This window comes from Biomphalaria glabrata, chromosome 18 (assembly GCF_947242115.1).
Source record: "Biomphalaria glabrata chromosome 18, xgBioGlab47.1, whole genome shotgun sequence".
Taxonomy (NCBI): domain Eukaryota; kingdom Metazoa; phylum Mollusca; class Gastropoda; family Planorbidae; genus Biomphalaria; species Biomphalaria glabrata.
In genome coordinates this window covers 17,026,681-17,049,349 of record NC_074728.1, presented here as the reverse complement: position 1 = coordinate 17,049,349, position 22,669 = coordinate 17,026,681, and the positions used below count along the sequence as shown (strand labels likewise).

Here is a 22,669-nt window from a genome sequence, read left to right as displayed (position 1 = left end):
AAGCTATTCAGATTCGGTCTCAAACAAGGAGATCCTACGCCGAACTGAGAGTGGAACACTTAGTGAGGTTGTGACAGAGCGTCGCATACAGTTTGCCTGACATTTTCTCCGACAAATTGAATGACGCATACCAAGAAATGCGATGACATGGAGTTTATACAAGGAAAGTGCAAACAGGGACGCCCTCGTATAACTTTCATGGAAGACCTCAGAACAGTAAACACCAGGTAAGAAGAGGCTTCAGACATTGCCAGTGACAGATCATTGTGGAGATAGCTTGCCAACCAATGCGCCGAGCGGTGCGGAAGGTTCTAAGTCTATGTAAAGTTTAGATTTTGGTTATTGATAGCTAGTACATTGTAGATTATATTTGTGATGAAACTACTAAAACCTCACTTTTTTACAAAGAATTACTTTTCAAATAGATGGACCTTTTGTAGCCCGCATCTGAGAATATCTTTTAAACAAACTCTCTATTGGAAATATTTTTCATTACACTCTCAAGCTATTAACAATTACAATTTCTTAAACACTGAGTTTCGGGATTAATATGTCATGATTAGAAATTAGCATTCTATACAAGAAAAATCTAGTATGACAATCATACATGAAGACTACACGTTTATTCTAGGAAACTATGTATCCTGTGTTTAGGTCACTTGAATAAAATTTGCCAGAAATAAAAGTTTAAATAGATAAAGTTGAAACAAATAAAGCTTTCTCAAAGAGCATTTGGGGTTTAGAAATTACGTTAATAATCAAGATTCTAATTTTTGTTAAATATTCTATATATTGTTTAATCTAAAAAAAAATTGAGGAACTAAATAATTAGAATATAATATATAATTATATATATATCTATATAATTTTAAGTTTTATTATGGACTAACTGCTACCTTTGTTTCGTTATGTTGAAACGGTTGAAATCATGAGCTAATTTATTATTTTTTTTACCCCCAGCCTTCAATATAAATAATTTAACACATTAAATAGTTTTTCTTTCAAATGCTTGGCTGCATTAAATTAAAAAAATACGATAACTCAAATAACAGCCTGAGAAAAAAATAAAGAAAATCAATTTCTTAGGTCCTAACAGAAACACCAGCCTCGCCATCAATAACATTATTTAATTTATCTATTTGAGATCTACATTCGGGATATTATCTAAAGCAAACTCGTGCACAGGATTCCACAATTTGGTCCTTTCCATTTACATTTGTAATTTGGCAGTCATAACAGCTGGTAATATTTAAATATATTTTTGTGTGCCTTGCTATGTAACCAAGGCCGGTCTTAAGCCGAAATTCCCGATTTCTCCGAATTGAGACCCGCACCAGGCAGGTGTCACACAAATAACATTTAGCATATCGCTATCAGTCATGGCTCTTTTCACGGGCTTCTAAACATGTAGGACTTAAATAGTCAAAATAATTAGTCATTTACACGATTTTGGTAACTTTAATTAACTAACGAAATACATATACCTTTAGCTTATAGGATTGGAAAAAAAATCACAAACTCCGTAATTTTAATATTGTTCTAGGAGATATATCTAAAGCTTATTCATATGCCATGAATTTTTAAAAACCCTGCTGTGTATATACACACGTTTTGATTTATGTACAAAAAGATGGACTCTTTTGAAAAAGCATGTCAACGGTATGTTTGCTAAACCATTAGCAGAAACACGATAAAAATGTAGAATGGAAAGTGTTAAAGATGCTTAAGTGTGTGATGCTTTAGAAGAACTAGCAGGAAGCACAGATGATGCTCAAGAAAATTGAGCTTGAATTTTCAGTACGTGAAATGAGAAGCTATATTTTTTACCTTGCACTATCTTTCTCAAACTTTTTACTGTTTCAAGTTAATTTTACTAGCAATGTTTCTTTCCCTTGTATAATAGTTTTTATATAGCGTTACTTTCATGCTTCTAGCATACTGTGAGCTATGGTCCAATCTCATTTGTGAACCAGTGATAGAGGGGGGTATCTGGGAGTAGGTTTTCCGTGCTGTCAATAGGTTCTCAGTAGACGGGTATCAAACCATGAGCTTCCTTGATAGGTATTTAAGCCTAGCTCAAACGTACTTAGCTTCTGGCTACACATCCACACTTTAAACCAACGATGGTGCTGCAGCCATACCGAGATATTGGCTTTGAGGGCAATTTGATTGATGCTAATGAGATTGCAAATGAGTTCAAAGTTGACTACAAGTTTCAACAAAAGCGCGTTCACAAGAAAACAAAAATGCTTATTAATGAATCTTTTCTTGAACCCACTCAAGATAGACTTTAGAAAAGTTTTCTATACAAGACACTGCAATTTCTTCAACTACGGTTTATGCAGCTAAAGGAACATCAGTTTTCAGAATAAGGCAAAGAACAATATCAGAATATATTCAGTTGACCTAGAGATAGCTCAGACAAACATCTTAACAGACATAGATGGATTTTGGATATAGACCTATGTCCACATAGTTGGATGGTGGCATGAAAATACAGATTGGAGGGCGTGATGCCAACCCTCCACAGCGTTATTCCTTCGCGCAACACCACCGATTACGTCCATATATTTATTCCATGTACTTGGAGGAAATAAAGCTGAAGCATAGTTATCTCCTCTGCCACGCTGTCTGCCACCACGTACATAGTTATCTCCTCTGCCACGCTGTCTACGACCACGTACATAGTTACCTCCTCTGCCACGCTGTCTGCCACCACGTACATAGTTATCTCCTCTACCACGCTGTCTGCCACCACGTACATAGTTATCTCCTCTGCCACGCTGTCTACGACCACGTACATAGTTATCTCCTCTGCCACGCTGTCTACGACCACGTACATAGTTATCTCCTCTGCCACGCTGTCTGCCACCAGGTACATAGTTATCTCCTCTGCCACGCTGTCTGCCACCAGGTACATAGTTATCTCCTCTGCCACGCTGTCTGCCACCAGGTACATAGTTATCTCCTCTGCCACGCTGTCTGCCACCAGGTACATAGTTATCTCCTCTGCCACGCTGTCTGCCACCAGGTACATAGTTATCTCCTCTGCCACGCTGTCTGCGACCACGTACATAGTTATCTCCTCTGCCACGCTGTCTGCGACCACGTACATAGTTATCTCCTCTGCCACGCTTTCTGCGACCACGTACATAGTTATCTCCTCTGCCACGCTGTCTACAACCACGTACATAGTTATCTCCTCTGCCACGCTGTCTGCCACCAGGTACAAAGTTATCTCCTCTGCCACGCTGTCTGCCACCAGGTACAAAGTTATCTCCTCTGCCACACTGTCTACGACCACGTACATAGTTATCTCCTCTGCCACGCTGTCTGCCACCAGGTACATAGTTATCTCCTCTGCCACGCTGTCTGCGACCACGTACATAGTTATCTCCTCTGCCACGCTGTCTGCCACCACGTACAAAGGTATGCTCGAAGTAGGATAACAGTTCCGGCATCCGATCGTGTTGTGGCATGGATTCGGCGAGTAATTCAAAGGAATCACTAATGTGCTCTTTACGTACATAGGCCAAAACTAAATACATACTTACATATACATGTAGAAATGAAATATCAATAGAAATAAAGCCTATAGCACATTTTGTAACTTTAATGCTTAAAAGGAAGTCCGCCTTTATTAGAACAAAATAAAACCTTACTTCAAGGCTAAAAATGACTCGCCCATTTTCAAGAAAGAGCGATTGAAAAATAAAATAAAGTGAAACATGGTCTTACTTCCACCACACCTTGGCCTTTGATGATAAGTTATCAGCGGCACGGTCATAACGCCGCTTGACGTTTCTAGGTGGTCAGATGACTACAACTCTCGTGACGCTCCTGAGCTCTGTTCACGACGGCGATCCTTCCCGAACTGTCCTGTTGACACTCGACTCGGCTGACCGTCGAAGCTCGTCACGGTTGACCGCTCGTCTAGCGCTGGCCTGGAGCGATTTGCGTCGGCTGACTACACTCACACCACTACCCCCATCTGTGCCACCACCAGGTTTATAACAATATATGTATATATATTAAAATAAAATTTCTTTTTCGTGGGGAAAAGGAAAGTGTGTTTGTAGGTGTGGGGGAATGTAAATTATTTCCAAATCTATCATTTATTTGTTATTAGGAATGAAATAATCGCTCCTACGAAAAATATTTAGATTTAAAATACGAATTGTTTTGTTTAAATTCTTATAATATTTGAAAAAAATAAAACTACAAATAACAAATATATAATAAAACAATAAATTCATTCTTACCAAGAGTTTTTCACTGTGTTCAGCAGGCAAGCATATCTCTTTCACAACATATTCGACTTCTGTCTTTGAATCTTCTATAAGCTTATACACATGTCCTGTACCGCCAATTCCAATTTCTTGACCCTTTCTCAACAATGGGTATATTTTTAAAAAGTCACCTAAAACGAGGTTAAAAAAAAAGATTACAAAAAAGTTTTTGTTATCACACAAACTCAAAGGCGGCCCCGTCGAATCCTTGTTGGGTATGAGTATTAGCAAGGAATATTCAAGAAGTGATTTTGTTTTGCTTGTCAAAAGTAATAATATGTTTCAAAGATGTATTTAGCGTTTTAAATTATGTTTTTTTTTTCTGTAAAATATTTTACATGTTTCGGAAGTTCCATTAAAGTTATATATAATTTACTTCCTTGTCCAAAAGTCCCGCTGGACTACGGGGTATGGCCGCGAGCAGGGTATGAACCCTGGAGTGTCAAAATAATCAGTCCAGTGCGCTAATGGCATGACCAGGCATTAGTGTTAACTTTATAACAAACTAATAGCGTATTATTGATATTACACATTACAGCATGACAACTAATGGATATGTAGGCTATAATTTGTCAGATGAGCGATTTTAGATAATCTTTTGGCTATGAATTGTAATTGAAAAAAAAAAAAAAGAAGAAAAGAACATGTGTCGCGCTTGTACTTGAGCTCGATGTCCCAGCACAGTTATAAAAAGAGATATTTGCATTTTCATGAAAATGGAACTAGAAAGAGGATGAAGATCTACTAAATTGAACTTCTGATTTAGCACTCTTAAGATTTATATGTACTAGATCTAGATATAAAATATAAAAAATATAATTTAGATGAAATTGAGATAAGATTTATATCAACAAAAAGCCTAAATAATCTATCAATAGACTGAAATTAAAAATAGTAGATTAATTTATTGATTGATTAAATTGGGATTTGATCTATACATTTGGAAATCCAAATCTATACTTTAAGTCTAAAAACAGAAATTCTAGATCTTGATCTAGTGTATATTATTTTAAACTAGACCTAGAAATTCTAGATATACAATAATAAACTGAAATTCAATCGAAGAATTCATTCCATATGATGTCAAAAGGAAACACGCATACTTTATATTGGGATTAAAACCGCCTTTTTATGCGTTTTGTCTGTCAGTCTGTCCGTCAAGTTAAAATCGAAAAAAACGGACTAAAATGTATTGAAAATCTTATTGACCTTTAATTTCCCTTCCAAAACATCGCAATAGTTTCAGGTATATATAAAAGATAGTTTCTGATGTTTATATATATATAGTAAAAGAAATAGAGAGTTATAGATAAATCTAATACAGTTAAATAATTTTTTGGGATGGTCTCGCATGTGAAATTAAATGTGCCATAGCTGTGTGAAGAGATTTCCACACCATACTTTGGTGTTAGGAAGTTGTTAGACTTAAATTCGGAACGCATTATTAAAGATATTTAGATTTTCTAACGTTTTATCTAGAAAATTAAATGTATTGTAAGACAGAAGTGCGATTTTACACAAAGAGAGTTAAAATGATTTTCATAAAAAATCCAGAAATACCTATTTCGTAAATGAGAAGAATATTATATGTTTTATTTATTAGACGAGGGATTTCAAATTGTTATTTAGCGTTAGTTGATTTTTCATATACAATTTGGAACAATTTATTGCGACAATTTGTAAAAAAAAAATTAAGTAATGTACATCAATTTCTTTTTTTTTTAAATCTGGAACATTTTTTACCGGTAAAAAAAAAATTTAAGTTTCAACAAGAAAAATAAATTCAAAATAAGTCTAAAAAGGGATTTTTAATAATTGTTTCTTGAAATTTCTTTTTTTTTTTTTAATTATTTGATATAAATTTGTTTTATGTTAAAAAAAAAAAAACGGAACAATTTTTTATCGATAATTTATCTATAGAGACCATGGGAGTTTTTCTTTCGGGGGGGGGGGGGGATTTTTCGCCCCCCTCCCTCGAGCCCCCCCCCCCCAGTGAAAAAAATAAATTTATATGTATGTATGTGTGTACATAATCTTTATTACATTATGGCTCATCATTGTTTTGGAAGACGCTTATTGTGCCCTAGAATAGGTTCTTCCTGGAGTTAGTGGGTAAATTGTAGACTCCCCGCCATTGCCAGCAAGTGGGTCTGGGGGAGCGCTAGCGCTAGTATCATGTTCCCCGCTATGCTGACAGATGCATTCACAAATAGAGAAAACAACGGGATAAATATATCATACAGATTTGATGGTGGCCTATTCAACCCGAGGCGGCTTAAAGCAAAATCAAAAACGAACTAAGCAGTAACCAGTGACTTGCTATTTGCTGACGACAGTGCCCTAAATGCCTGCTCTGAAAATGATCTGCAGAGCATCGTTATTGACTTCTCAATAGCATGCTCAGACTTTGGCCTTACAATTAAAACAAACAAGACTGAAGTCTTATATTTACCTGCTCCTGGGAAAGCCTACTCGGATCCAAGCATCACTATAAATGGACAGGTTATAAACGCAGTGGACTAATTCAAATATCTTGGCAGCACACTCTCCAGAAAAAATCGATAGTGAAATCGACCTGCGTATCGACAAGGCAAGTGCTTCTTATGGCAGACTGTCTAAAAATGTCCGGAACTGACGTGGTATCACCACAAATACAAAGGTAGGGGTCTATCGAGCCGTCATCCTCCCTACATTGCTCTAAGCCTCAGAAACGTGGACAGTGTACAGAAAACATGCAAAAAAACTGAACAACTTCCACGTGACTTGTCTGAGAAAAATACTGAATGTCAAATGGCAACACAAAATACCAGATACTGAAATACTTCGAAGAGCGTGTCTGCAAAAGCATCCACACAATCCTGATGCAGTCCCAGCTGCGATGGGCAGGTCACGTCTACAGAACAGAAGACCACCGCATCCCTAAACGACTCTTGTATGGCCAACTAAGCGAAGGAAAGCGCTCGCAAGGTGGTCAAAGAAAGCGCTGCAGGGATACCCTCAAAGCTTCTCTGAAGGCGTTCAGCATAGATCCAGGCACCTGGGAGACAGAGGCACATGACTAACCTGCCCAGTGTGCGTCCGAACATTCCGGGCTCACATAGGTCTCATTAGTCACATGAGGAGGCATAAAACCCCAGTGTAAAGCCCTCAGCCCCCTGAATGACAAAGTGGTCATCTTTGAACCACGATAGACGAACTATAGCAGCTCCCCCAGCGCGTGGTGGAGCCCAGCTACCGATCATTATTTCTAATATTGAACGCCGACAAAATGCATATTCTGAGGTATCTACAATGCATTTTCCTGCTATTAAAAAGTTTTATTTCAAAAAACTAATGTGCTATTCTTACTGACTTAGACCCTCCCGAGCAGTTCGGCGCATTTGCTAGCAAGCTGTTTCCACAAAAATCTTTCACTGGTAATGTATGAAGCCTCTTCTCACCTGCTCTAAGGACCTCCATGAATGAATACTAAGTGGTCGACTCCCAGTTTGGCATAGGATTTCCTTGATTTAGACCCGATTTTTATAACTGTCTCCTAAAATCTGTCTTAGCCATCTTTTTTGAGCCACATTTAGTGTTTTTCAATTTCGGCAGATGACTATTTACTGCACTTTATTAATGGAGCCCCGCCACTGGTAGAAAAGTGTAACATCTCTGAAATACGCTCTTGGAATTAAGTGACTGTAGTTTGTTTTAGATTTTATTTCGAAAAGGGGAGTTTTATCGTCAAAATTATCTGTTGGGGGCTTCAAACTAAAAATCTATGGAGTTATGTTGTTTTTTTTTTAAATTCAAAATCCAATTTATATACGGTCATATAATTTATTAACTGTAATTTGCTTTAGAATAATATTGAAGATAAAGGTTTTCCACTTAAAAACACTCTGTAGTAGGATTTTCAATTCAAAACCATCTAGAGGATTTTTAAACTTTAAAAAAGCCATCTTTAGGAGAGGGATTTAAATTCAAAACCCCCAATTGGCTCGGCTACGATCAAATAATTTTAGAGTGTAATTTGCTTTTTTTATATTGAAAAGGTATTTTTTTAGCATCAAACCACTCTGAAAGGGGGTTTAAACTCAAAAGTTTTTTGGCAACACTTATAGAATTTTGAGTGCGTAATTTGCTTTTTTCTTACATTGAAGATGTATTTTTTAGCTTCAAACCCCGCTTACGGGGGTTTAAACTCAAAACCTCTTTCGCTACGCTCATAGATTTCTGAGTGTGTTATTTTATTTTTTTAAATTCAAGATCTATTTTTAAGCTTTAAACTCCACTGGAGGGGAGTTTAAACTCAAAACCCCTTGGAATACAATCATAACATTTTGAGTGAATAATTTGCTGGGGCAAAAGATTGTTTAGTATTAAAATCTCACCTAAAATAAACAAAATCAAAGCAAAAAAACAGTCACTAAATTCCGATCCGCCCTGTTGACATATTGTAGCAATATCTCCCCTACATTTATTTATGTTATTGAATGTGGTATAAATTTATGAAAAATAGCTTGTATAATTAATTTTATAAACTAAACAGTTTGCTTTTAGAAAACATAAAAAGAAGATGCTGGGAAAAAAATCTACATATTTAAATGGATTTATTTTCACTTTTTAAATGCTTCTGTCTGTCCTCTTTGTACGGTTACAACTATAACAAGTGACTTTATAAAAGTTTTTCTTTAAATAAATTCCTTTTTCAGTGAAGCTAATAAATGGGTAAATACCTAATGACGTGGTGTGTTCCAGAACGCGTAGTCTTTTTGGTGAATACAGATCGCGGACCTTTACAAATCTATAAATGCTATCTTGGTTTTGATCTAGATCTAGTTGTAATCTAGAAGTTTTACAATCTTAAAAATGTATGTGCTTAAATAAATAATATTGAAACAAGTTTCGATATGTCTTTTTAAGATAAAATATTTGGGTCTAAACATCGAAAAAAAAATTCTTTTTCGCGGTTAATTATTATTTATTTTATCGTGCAATGCAAATGCTAGATTAGTGATAGGTGGTCTGATATATACACACATAATGACCCAATATTTATTATTAATTCATTATTTATATTAATTTCGTACACAATAAAACTACCATTACAATTGCTAACGTAGAACATTATTCTCTTACCCTGCGTACTTGTATGAGCTATAAAAAATTATTGAGCGACTCTTATATTGTCTTAAAAACTGATTTCTCTCAACATGAATATCAATTAACTTTGGCTAAAATGACTCTTGCACAATTACAACCGGTCATCTGATAACAAATGTTTGTATATTTATGCCTTGACCCTCTATATTCAAGAAAATGCAACTTGAATATTATACAGTAATATTATTATTTTATCGGTTTGTCGTGTATTTGATTGTTAATATAAATCATGACACTTTAAGTGTTTGTTTATATTTGTGGACTGAAGTGAGATTATATACTGACTATCTTCAGTATCTTGACCTTACAATGTGTGTAGTTGGTTTTTCATTCAGTTTAACAAAACTTTAAATGTTAATACTTTCTTTGTTATATAAAAGTACCTGAATCTATGAAGTGTGATGTTGATTCTAAACATAGATAGACTGTTTCGACCGGAAAGGTTTGATGTTGAGCCTATTGCACCACAAGATTCAGAAAAGTGGCTACACTGGTAAGAAACCTTTAAAAACTTTTTGTCTGTTGTTACTATAGAAAACATTGATAACAAGAAGGTATTAATAAACTCCATTTCGCCTTCCGTATACCAGAAGATAAGTGACACAGAAAAGTATGAAGTTGTGATTTAGTCACTAAATAACATCTGCATTTAACCCAAGAACGACGTTTTTGCAATGCACCATTTGGCCAGGTGTAAGCAGGAACTGGGCCAAAGTATTGACGCCTTTCTTCGAAAACCCCGCAGTCTATCCAAGGACTGTAACATTAAAGCCGTGAAGTTTGAGCAACACCGTGACGAGTCGACACGTGATGCATTCATCACAGGAATCACTTCCAACAGTATTCGAATACGTCTCCTAAAGAAAACAGAACAAAAGTTGATGGATGCATTTGAATAGACTAGATTAATTGATAAACAATCGTTGTTGTTGTAACGAATCACAGCCAGAAACCACTTGAAAGGCAACGAATAAATGATGTAAGAGAACACTGCTAATTTTAGCGCTCTCCATTTGCTTGAACTACACGCTCAGTTACTTTGGCTCAAGCAAACCAAGAAGTAAACACTATAAAGAGGCGTAGTTAGACATGCGTGAGTGGTGTGGGCCGTACAAGGCATCAAGTGGTGGGCGGTATCAAACTAAGGATAAACTTTCTCAGTTAAAACAACATATAATAGAAACATGAAAAACTGATTTACTTAAAATGTTAAATATACATATTTTTTTCTATTATCTTTCTTAAATAAAAGGTCAGCTGTAGACCAATTTGAATCAAATTTACTTAATTTGTTTACATCTCTCAAGTCAACGCATCTTAACATGCCAATTTTTTTCTGGAGCACATGGTACATGTTGTTACTTCATTGCTCAGTACTCTGGTTTCACCTACATCTAGAGTTGTTTATAAATATAGCTACATCTAAACTCTAGATCTAGATAATTGTCAAAGTTTATTTTCAATTCACTATGATTTTGTTTTAGTTTCAGTCATTAAAAAAATCCCTGCTTTTTGTTATATTTATTTTCTTATCACTAACTTGTTAAGTGTAATACTGTAATGTAAACAATAGTGTGGGCTTTGCTGCGCTAGTCTGAAATAGTCATCTCAGAATGGAATGGATGACGTTATGTATCAAAAGTTACGAAGGGAAATCTAATAATGCTACCTGAAAAGAATTTTGGATATTATTTCTTTTCTCTCAAATCAGAATCTGGTTCTAGAGGAATTGCTTAGAGAAAATGTTGGAGATTTCTAGAAGTTTGTGAAATGACTTTTCATGTATGATTCACTCCTGAGAGTACATGTGCTTAGTTCTAGACCAAATACGTACATGTCTCCACAAATACAAAACGAACTTAAAGTAATATTGGGTGATTGCAAGCCAAATATTTATTTCTCAACTATTTTGACAGTAAATCTGACATCTCAAAACTTGATCGATTTTTCTAAATGTTGTCACTGACAATTACGGGGTACAAATTCTTAATTCTTTCATTGACATGATCTTAATCCTCAGATATCGGCTAAGAGACGCAGTTCAAAACATTGTCTTTATGATAGTATTTCTATTCAGATGGTGTACAGATGACCTATAATTTAAGAAAGATGGTAGAAAAAAAAATTTGTATTTAACAATTTAAGTAAATCAGTTTGTCTTTTTTCATGTTTCTATTATGTTTAGTTTTTAACTGCGGTAAGTGCTGCATATATGAGAGCGAAGTTTTTTCAGACTTAAATTTGAACAAGAATTAATTGCAATCAACAGTGGCTCACTGATTTGGCAAATAATGGAACAAAATAGCAACAGTTCAAAGATGAAACAACACGTTTGTTCTTCGTTTTTTTTTTTTTTAGGGGGAGGGTAGCATGAGAAGATGTCTCACTGGGCATCATATAGCCTAGCTACTCGACTAACTCTATATCTAGTAAGTGTTAATTCTCGTAATAATTGCTTTGCACGTAAAGCAATATGTAATCTGTTTGGCATGAAGGAACATTTTTGAGATCCTGCAAGTCAAGAAAATCTAGGGCCGTGAAGAACAGTTTCTTTTAAATTGTTTACGTCCAAAGAAAAAAGACAGTTTTACAGAAACAGTGGAACCCCTGGTGCTGAGAGACGGTTCTTCCGGAAATGCGACATACACCCTCATTTCACATTGAAAAGAACAATGAGAACAAAAGAACATTAAGCCAGCGGGCAATGAAAAATATGTGCCATAATTTATTGGTATTTTCAGTATATGGAATCTAGATCTATAACTAGATGTAGACTTCTGATTTATTATCCAAAATGTAGTCTAGATAAGATCTAGATCTAGAATATAGATTTAATGTGCATCATATTTCCATACACATTAAATCAAAGCTTAGATAATCCTTCAATAAACTTAAAACAACTTCAAATTCAATAAACAACTCAGTAATCGGTAGAATACGGCTGACGGCGCCATGTTTTTTTAAAATTGAATAATTGCAATAATATAGGCCTTTACATTTAGACTTAAAAGACGATGCGCAAAATGTTTCTGAATTTAATTTCTTTAAATTATTGAATCAATAAAGTTTTACATTCAAAATGCCTGAAAGTGGTAGTCCATTAAAAATAGCTATTGTCTTTTTAAAACCGATGTTGGATGTCTAGGTATAGTTCTATAGTAAATTTTAAATAAATATTTGCTTTTTTTACTTTGAAAAACTATTTAATTTCTAGGAAAATTATTAGAGCAGCTAATAAGATAAGCGTCCATGCTAGTTCAAGGTTACTGGTTCCAGGTTCCTAGTTACAGTTTCCTGTTTTCAGGTCCCTAGTTTCAGTTTCCTGGTTTTAGGATCTATGAAGTTTTGACTTGAATGGAGGTATTTAATAAAAAAGGTAACAAAAAAGCATTTATCGAGATCCCATTAATCTAAACATTGTTATTTATAAGGCAGTGTAAGTTTTAAAAAATGTGTTTTACTTACCTTTTAGATATCGTTTTTCGTTTATAATATTTTCAATGTTAAATTCTGGTGTAGCGCCCAAAGACTTAGCAGCACTGAATGTTTCTACATCCAAAGATTTTTCAATCTCGAGCTTTATGTTTTGTCTAGTCATACTTTGGAAAAAAGTTATAAATAAAAACGTTTAGCCTTCTGTTTCAGTAATATTTTACATTTTATAAAATGATTCCCTGAAACAAAATGTTTGGTTATCACAAAAAAATCTTTCGTAATTATAGAATAGGCTTACTTATAGAGCTTATGGTGGTCGACGTAATAGAGGCGCCCCACGGATCCGCTTCAAAAACCAGAATTGGCGTCAACTTTCCTTGGCTGACATAGAAGAGAGCACCTAATAAGTTGCGGTCTCAGAGTGAGACATCTGGAGGTCACTCACGAAGGCCGCGAAATACACATTTGAGACCAAAAGAAAATCCACTGCCGAGGACAAACGCAGTCGGCGAAAAGAAAATCTAAATCAACCACCTGCGAACAATGGTTATGCTTGCCCTGGATGTGACAAAATATGTAGGTCACAGATGGGGCTGCGCAGCCACGGAAAATACTGCACTTCTCACTAATCTTAGGACTCGAAGACAAACCTTATTATTATTAATATCAGGTGACCGAGCCTCGCTCGGATAATTAATTTGTTACGGAAGGATATATACCCGAAGTCATTTTGGGAATATTGTTGTAATTACGAAAATGAACGATCGGGTAATGACTATCAATTTTTCGTTCTGTCAGTTCTCAATATATATACCAGCCTGGCATTACGCGCGGCCTGCGGGTCTAAGTTTGTGTTTACTAATGTAGTCGATTGGATTTAGATGTATGATAAACTTAGCTAATGATCATTTCAAGTTTTTTCTCTCTTGCTACGAAAATAAAATTAGTTTAGCGAAAATGGGTTTACCCGAAGCCTATACATTCATATGTATTAAAAACGAATAGAGAGATAGCTTTGTTAAATGAATGGGATTATAAAGTAAACAATTAAACGAAATATATTTTAGTAAACGAATGTAGTCTATTAAAAATGCTTTAGAAAACCAAATTTGATTGTTAATTTGATCAAAATATGAAATGAATGGACTATAATTAGTATGTTCATGTGTTAAAGTATAAAACTATCTGTGCGAAGAGAAGTTTTATCATCCTAGAGATGAATTAGAGTTTTAGATTTAGGGATAGAAAGAAACATTACGGTATTGTCTAATTGTAGAATGTTCGTCAGGAATTCTCTAGTCACAGATATAAGGAACTAATTTATGTAAAAAATGGTTTTGAAACACAAATTTGAAGGTTAATTTTATTATATAATGAGATCAATGGATCTTCTTTTGTATTTTCATGTGTCAAAGTAAAAAACTATCTGCGCAAAGTGTATTTCTTAAAATTAGATCTAGGTCTAAATCCTTTCGATCTTTGCTCATGTCAACATTGTAGACATGGCCTAGATCCATAAAATACTATAGCTGTAATAGAGTCGGACAACTTATTTTTTTTTTTAGGGTCTTAAGTTTGTTTTAGGGCTACAATACATACACTACGGTCTAAGTTGGTACCCAAGAAACATTCCTGTCAAATTTTATCAAGATTGGTCAAGCGGTTTAGATGTCTATAATTCACATACATGCACCTCACATTCTACTTTATAGTATACTAGCTTGACATTACCCGCGGCCTGCGGGTTTAAGTTTGTGTTTACTAATCTAGTGGGTTGGATTTAGATGTATGTTAAAGTTAGCTAATGATCCTTTCAAGTTTTTTCTCTTTCGCTACGAAAATAAAATTAGTTTTGCGAAAATGGGTTTACCCGAATCCGATACATTACATATCTATTAAAAACGAAAAGAACGATAGCTTTGTTAAATGAATGTGAACAATTAAACGAAATAATTTTTAGTACGTGATTCATGAATGAATATAGATCTAGGCCTATCTCAACTCGGCTTCGCAGCTTTCGTAAACGAATGTAGTCTCTTAAAAATGCTTTAGAAAACCAAAATTGAATGTTTATTTGATCAAAATATGAAAGGAATGGACTATAATTAGTATGTTCTGTGCGAAGAGAAGTTTTATCATCTTAGAGTTGAATTAGAGTTTTAGATCTAGGGATGGGATTATAAAGTAAACAATTAAACGAATTAATTTTTTTAGTACGCGATTCATTACGGTATTGTCTAATGAAAGAATGATCGTCATGAAATCTGTAGTCACAGTCATAAGGAAAAATGTAAAAAAATGGTTTCGAAATACAAATTTGAAGGTTAATTTTATTTTACAATGAAATCAATGGACCTTCTTTTGTACTTTCAAGTGTCAAAGTTAAAAACTATCTGCGCAAAGTGTATTTCTTAAAATTAGATCTAGATCTAGATCCTTTCGATCTTTTTTCATGTCAACATTGTAGAAATGGCCTAGATCCATAAAATACTATATCTCTAATAGAGTCGGACAACAAATAAACACAAGCCCAAAAGTCTATGGCCATGATCTTCTTGGCTCGAAAAGACCTAACAGGAAAAAGAAATAGAGTCTGAGAAAGCGATGGAAGAACAACATGAAAGAATGGACGGGCTTGCCATTATAGAGATTCTAACTAAGGCAAGATAAATCTTGCATGATACCCCAACGGTCTAACAGACTAAAGCATAGGTAAATGTAAAGGAAAAACATTGTAGAATATTCAACGGTAACTTACTATTACTACAATAATAAATTCAGTTTTTTTCCCCATCTCTCTGATGATGATTATTATGTAAACAACGTAGATAGTATCTAGATCTGGAGACTGTAGTGATCTATCTAGTCAAGTCTAAGTCTAATAAAATACTTTTAAAAAGTCTAGTAGTTGATTCAAGCAAGGGCTAGAAATTCTTTAATTCAGAAAGTTTTTCTACATGCAAGTACTACCTAAAATCTAAGAAAAATATTTCTTTCCTTGCAAAACTTGGTTTTTATAAATTAGCCACACATGTGCAATATTTGGTCAATTATTGAAGAACAATAGCATCAAAATTGTAAACTATGTTGAAACATGCACATGTATTGGACAAATCTTTTTCGAAAGGCCGGTGTTTTTGTTTTTACATTTTGATATGCCAGAAAAATTGATTTAAAAGTTTATGTGTATTGATCTAGTTGCTTATCATCAAGATGGTTAAAAAAGATGGCCTGCCTAGGGCAAAGAAGCTAAATGTCAGAAGGCTGGCTGACGTACGAGAGCGCTTCAGTGTACTACTTGAGAATGATCTTTGAAAGCCCCAGGACTATGATCCAGTGAGTAACTGGAGGCAGCTAAAAGCGATACTTCAGGACATAACGGTCAAAGTCGTGGGATACTGCAAAAAACCCAACAGAGACTGGTTTGATGAGAACAATACCGCAATTCAAGAACAAGCACCAATGCTATCGCTCTGTTCTTGCGAACCGTAATGACAACGCAGCCAGAACTCTCTATAAAGCTTCTTGTCACACTCTGCAGTCATAGGTCAGGGAACCTTATTATTCAATTAAATTTTATTGTATTCGTTGTGTTTAGTTCACTTATTTGAAATGTACTTTTGTGTCAAAGGGAATGGGGAGTCTATATACATTTTCGAAAAGCATGCCACAAGCCGCCTCAGTGCTTTTTCTTTCCTTATGAAATTTATACGAGAGGGCGTGAGAATTAAAAATAATGTTAGAACTTCGTTTTCATTGTTAATAAGATTTAAGAGATAAGAATAGTTAAGAATAGTTAAGATTACACTAGTCTGACTGACTACCGTTTGTGCATCGGCCTCCGGCTTTGTCACTTCGAGGAAAAATGCTTAATGAATTCAAGAGATATTGAGGTTACAAAACCGATTAGATAAACTAATGGACGAGGCTTTTATAGAGGGTCTAAAATAGACACATTCTTTTCTTCCTTGCACTTGATAGAAATATTCCCTAATGTTCAATTGTCTCAAATGTTCAATTGGACACAGCAAAATGTTTTCCATGTTTCGGATGTTTCTTTAGATTTGAAGATAATATACCTTCTAGTCCAAACCTCCGAGGGACAAAGAGAGATGAGAGCGGGCAAGATTTGAGCCCGGGACCATCGATAAAATCAAACGACAGTCCAGCGCGCAAAACACACGACCAGTCAGCAAAAATTGGATGTGCCTATTGTACAAAAAAATTCATTTAAGACTGTTTGACTATAAGTTATATTTGGCTAATTTTCTGAAAGGAAAACTTCTTTTCATTTCTTAATACACCACAAAACTTTTTTTTTATTTAAAAATATATTATAACAGAAAATGTTAAAATTTAGCGCAAGACATCTTAAGTATTTAGGTAATAGGCGATATTATGCCGCCAACGACTTATCCGGTTCTTTCTGTGGTCTTACCGTAGACAACAAGCTCATAAATCTACCCTCCAAAGCTGTACCATCGCAAATTTATATTAAGCCGAAAAAAAAATTTAGTTTTTACGGTTTCTTATTATTGCTGTATTAGACGCGACCCCATATTGTTATGATGTTCTGGAGAGAAAGTAAAAAAAAAAACTTTTTTCACTAAACTATATATCGTTTGGGAACATTGTTTTAAATAATATTTCCCTAACTAAGACTATATTATAGTTTAGGATTAGATTTAGTAGGATCAAAATAATAGGTTTACTGCTAGATTTAGGGTTCGGTTTAGAATTAGGATTAGGTATAGAATTAGGGTTAGGTTTAGGTTTTGCATTAGGTTTAGGGCTCGGTTTAGTATTTAGATTTAGGGTTAGAGTTATTGCTAGGTTTAGGGTTAGGTTTAAGGTTAGGACTAGGTTTAAGTTTAGTGGTTAGGGTTTAGGCAAACACTAGCCTAACACTAATTCTAAACCTAATCTTAAACCTGGCACTAAACCTATTCTAAACCAAACCCTAAACCTAACCCTAACCCTAATTCTAAACCTAATCCAAAATCTTACCCTAACCTTAATTCTAAACCTAGCAATAAACTTATTCTAAACTTAACCCTAATTCTAAACCTAATCTTAAACCTAGCAATAAACCTATTCTAAACCTAACCCTAATGCTAAACTTATCCCTAGTTCTAAACCTAACCCTAAACCTAACCCTAAACTTAATTCTTAACCTAACCCTAAACCTAATTCTAACCCTAACTCTAATTCTAAACCTAATTCTAAACTTATCCTAAACCTAATTCTAAACCTAATCCTCAACATAATTCTATCCTTAACCCTAAAACTAGCATTAAATCTAAATTTTGATCATACTAAATTCCATCAAAATAATATATAGTTCAGTGATACTTGCTCTTAGTTTATTGTTTTTTAATTTCTGGGCTGGAGAGTTACCTCCTCTTAAGAACGTCATAAACATAGACATAAATAAATATAGACTGGAAAAAAGGAAGTAACTTCATGTAACTTGAAAACATGTATATCTATTGTATTCGGATTTCCGAATTATGAAAAGTTGCATGATCTTCATTCTTAGAGATTAAACAAAACTACACTGCCTCCTTATTTACAATATATATATAGGTGTGTATAGATATGAATACTTAACTTTTATACTGCTCATAAATGCTTTATAATAAAGTACACAAAATTGCAAGTCACAAATTTTCGTTTCATAAAACTCTTTAATTGGCCAGTCTATATTTATTTATGTCTATGGTCATAAACAAAAATGTCGTATTTTTCATTACAACAATGCTAAAAGAACTTGAAAACATTTTTTTTTTCGGCTTAGTATTAATTTGCAATGGTACAGCTTTGAAGGGTAGGTTTATGAGCCTATTGTCTACGGTAAGACCACAGAAAGAAGCGAATCAGGCGTGGGCGGCATAATATCGCCTATTACTAGTATTGATTATTAATAATTTACACTTACGTTACATTGTTTGTACCATGTTTAGTGAAACAATTCAGGAAATCACAAACGAAAGAGTTCCTTTATATCACACATTTATCTTAGTAGAAAAGCTTTTAAAATAAAGCCTTCATGTAAAAAAAAAAAGACAACTTGCTGCGACTACTGTATATACTAATTTTAGAAAAAAAGTAACAACAATATTATTATTACACTTTGAGAGCAAATCTAGTTAATGTTCATTTATTGGAGCATGTTTAACGTCTTTACAAAAATAATAATGGGAATTTCCGATTTACTGAAAAAAAAAAATAAAAAAAAATGTCTCTTAAAAATGTATTTTTAAACAACTCTCTTGAAAGAACTTTTTTTTTTCTTTTTTTTCCACGTACCATTTCTATGACACTCGACGTGAAAGGCAAACACAAGATGTGTAGCGAGTTGGGGTTTCTATTACTGTGGTCGCCCGACCTTATGTTTTTGACTCTTTTTTTATTGAATTTGCACGTACTGTTTTATATTTGATATGCTCTTCAATAAAAATGTACACTGTTGTTTCAAATGTTGTACTAGATCTAAATGTTAGATCATTATTATTATCAATTAGAAAAAAGTCTTAATAAAAATGTTTGAAAACCTGCCAATAGTTTTTTTTTTAATTTCATGGCTTCTTAACAAAAAGGAGATTGTAATATTTATTATTATTTTATTATTTTTAGAATGGTACAGTCCATTATTTGTATAAAGAAGTGTCTGTTGTTTCATTTGCCTACAAAATGATGGAAGTAATAGTTTTCTAACTAAATGAACAAATGTGCTTTTCATTTGCACATGAATAGTATAGTGTGAATAAAGAGGTTTTTTGTTTTGTTTCTTTTACAAAAAAATATTATTATGTTTATCTCGAAATACAATTTTAAAAGAAAAGTGTTTATGCTGTCGCTTCGGCGGAAAATACAGCACTTAACTTACAGTACCTGGTCACAGACCCTCGCTATACTGAGTACATCTTAATGGAAAGTTAATTTTAACCCGAGCTCATTTTGCCAAATCAGAAAAATTAATTATATCTATTTATTTTTTATTAGTACTAAATGTCTTTGTACAAGGCAGGTGAAATAGATATCTTGTCAGTGCCTCAACTGTCTAAATAAACCGTTTGTCACGTCGAGACGTTTTCCATTGTAACTTTTGTGTTTGAAATAATTGGCCTTGTATTGCCTTGGAAAAAAAAAGTCTTAGCAGTGTAACTTCTCATATGGTTATGTTTAGATATTTAATATTGCCTGGTCGTGAGGTTTGCGCGCTGGACTGTCGTTTGGATTTATCGATGGTCCCGGGTTCAAACCCTTCCCGCTGAAAGTTTGGAGTAGGAAGTAAACTTTCTTCAACTCTAAAGGAACATCCGAATCATGTAAAACATTTACAAACATTTAACAAGCATCTTGGAACATTTAAGAAACACTATACGTAAAATGTCGCACATTTCCAAAATTGTCTTAAAATCTTTATGTTCTAATGAACGTTTCATCCAATTCATATGTGGACATAAAAGTCGTAGCAGTGAAGTCTTAATGGCAAATTTATTTTAAACTTTTGGATTTAAATTGTAATAATTTGGTACCAAAATAAATATTACAATGCATAAGTTTAGAGTAAATATGGACTAAATCTATATCTATTGTCTATTTAAGTTCAATGAAATTATTATTACCTTACTAAAATACAAATAGATTGTTTGTTCAAAGGGCCTAGGTAGGTGAAATATCTTTTAACTAGTCAACTCATAGCTTAGCATACGCCGTTATTTAGTTACAGGTAACCACTTCCTAAAAGACACAGTTGTCCAAAAGGGGTGGGCTAGGGCAAACGACTGTGTATGAAGAAACTCTGGAGAGAGCAACATACAATTGTCTATGAAAACAGGTTTTGGAAGATACAGGCATAGCTTTTTGAATGTTTGGCCTTGTGCTTTATTAATTGTCATGGCAAAGGCCAATCTAACTGGGAATTGTCTGCGTAAAGCTAAAAGAAAAAATTCAATATGATGGAGTCAGTGATATCCGGGGAACAAGGACATTTTGTGAGGTAGCAGCTGCGATAGTTTTACACTGTAGTACGTTGCGATGAATGTTGGTAACATTCAGTCTAGTGCCATTACAAAGATCTCTAATTGGCAAGAGGTTTCTAATAAGCAAGACGACTGAACCAATTTTAATTTTGAGTTTATGCGGAGGCATGAGAGTAGGGGTAAGACTGTTAAGAAACTCTTCGGGGAATGAAAGTTGATCTGCGGGATCGTCTGTGACGATGGAGTCAACGCTGGTGAAAGTTACTTCGTCGGTTGAGATAAATTTTAATACTTGTTATTCAGGCGCAGGGAGTCTTTGTTCGTGACACTTTATATAGCTCGGGTACTGAGTTGTTCCGAAGTGATGAAAGGTCGAGATCGCCATATAGTTATTGAATGGGACCAGAATGAATAGGAAAACAATGTGAAGGTAATGTTACAGGTCTTCCAATTTGTTCCGTCTCATTGAGAAGCCATTTTGCGAAATCGTCAGGAAGAGTTCTCAGATTTGTCGTCAGTGTAAGTACATGCATATGACACCACAAAGGTTGCTTGTTAGGTGAAAAAATGCATTTGCTTTTCCAAATCTTTTTCACTTTTTTTTTCTAAATTTATTTTAATTTTCTTTCTTACAAATAAATACGAGTATTGTGGTTTTGGTTCTATTAAAATTAAAACGAGAACGAGAACCAGAAAAAAAAAAGAAAAAGAGGCAGACACTAGGAAGAGATTATTAAAGAAAAGACAGGCCTCTCATTGACCTTTTCTGCCCTAGGTAGACAGCGTTGACAATCAACAAATCTTGTTTGGCGCCTGTCACAGTCTGTTTGAGGCTCACTGTCACATGTAGTGATTTGTAGTCACTTATGATGGTCTGTGTTTTTTGCACGAGGAAGGGCTCGGGGTGAAAGAGTGATAGCGAGATTTTGGGACTTGGTCCTCTGATAAGAAGGACGAACATTTTCTAACATAAACTTTTTGTATTGAGTACTGATAATGATAATAATAATAATTTTATTTATAAAGCGCTGTTAACAAACAAAATGTAGGCTCAAGGCGCTGTAATAACATTACAAACACAAACACGACAGCTCAAATGTAAAACTAATCTAAAAATGTTTTAAACAAGTAGGTCTTAATGTTCTTCTTAAAAGTGGTGTAACATGTTGTCTGTTTGACATCAATGGGGAGTGAGTTCCAAACTTTTGGTCCGTGCACTGAAAAAGCCCGCAGACCGTAGCTTTTGAGGGAGAAACGTAGCACCACTCAAAGCGTTGAGTCCATTGAGCGCAGGGCTCTCTGAGGGACATATGGAGTAATCAGTTCGCCAAGGTACAAGGCATCTCATTGTTATATATACACTGATGACAAAGTGTGGACACCTTGTAATGGATTCTCGCTTTCACGGGAAGCCAAATGGAGCGTGCACAAGAGCAAGATACTACTATGGCTATTCTAACTTGGAGATATAATTTTTTCGTAATGTTGTTATTCAATTGTGTACACCGACTTCATGTCTGGATTACTTGACAAGTTGATGTTTTTCAAGCTCGTGGCTTAGTGCATCTAAATACTTTGTTGGGATATTTATGACTACACAGAACCACGACACTTGAGTTATCAGGACCAAAGTCACACCAAGAGGGTTATTAATACAGACCCGTTACATTGATAACTAGCACGTTACATTCAGGGCCGCCACGAGGGTTGTTGCCGCCTGCGTGCGAAATTATAAAATGGACACTGCTCCAAAAGTGCCCCTTGATTTAAATCTTTTGTAGGCCATTGCATTTTTCCCTCTCATATTCC

General features: G+C 34.6%; 1 protein-coding gene across 1 annotated transcript in view; it reads right to left on the bottom strand.

Moving 5' to 3' along the window:
• Positions 1-19,033, bottom strand: part of LOC106064832 (uncharacterized) — a 99,507-nt gene extending 80,474 nt beyond the window's left edge. Inside the window, exons 1-3 of the mRNA XM_056017635.1 lie at positions 18,811-19,033; positions 12,903-13,036; positions 4,263-4,420 (exon numbers count right to left, since the gene is read on the bottom strand). Of these exons, the coding sequence (XP_055873610.1) occupies positions 4,263-4,420; positions 12,903-13,035 (291 nt within the window). The 5' untranslated portion in view covers position 13,036; positions 18,811-19,033. The remainder of the gene's footprint in view (positions 1-4,262; positions 4,421-12,902; positions 13,037-18,810) is intronic.
• Between the last annotated feature and the right edge of the window lie 3,636 nt (positions 19,034-22,669).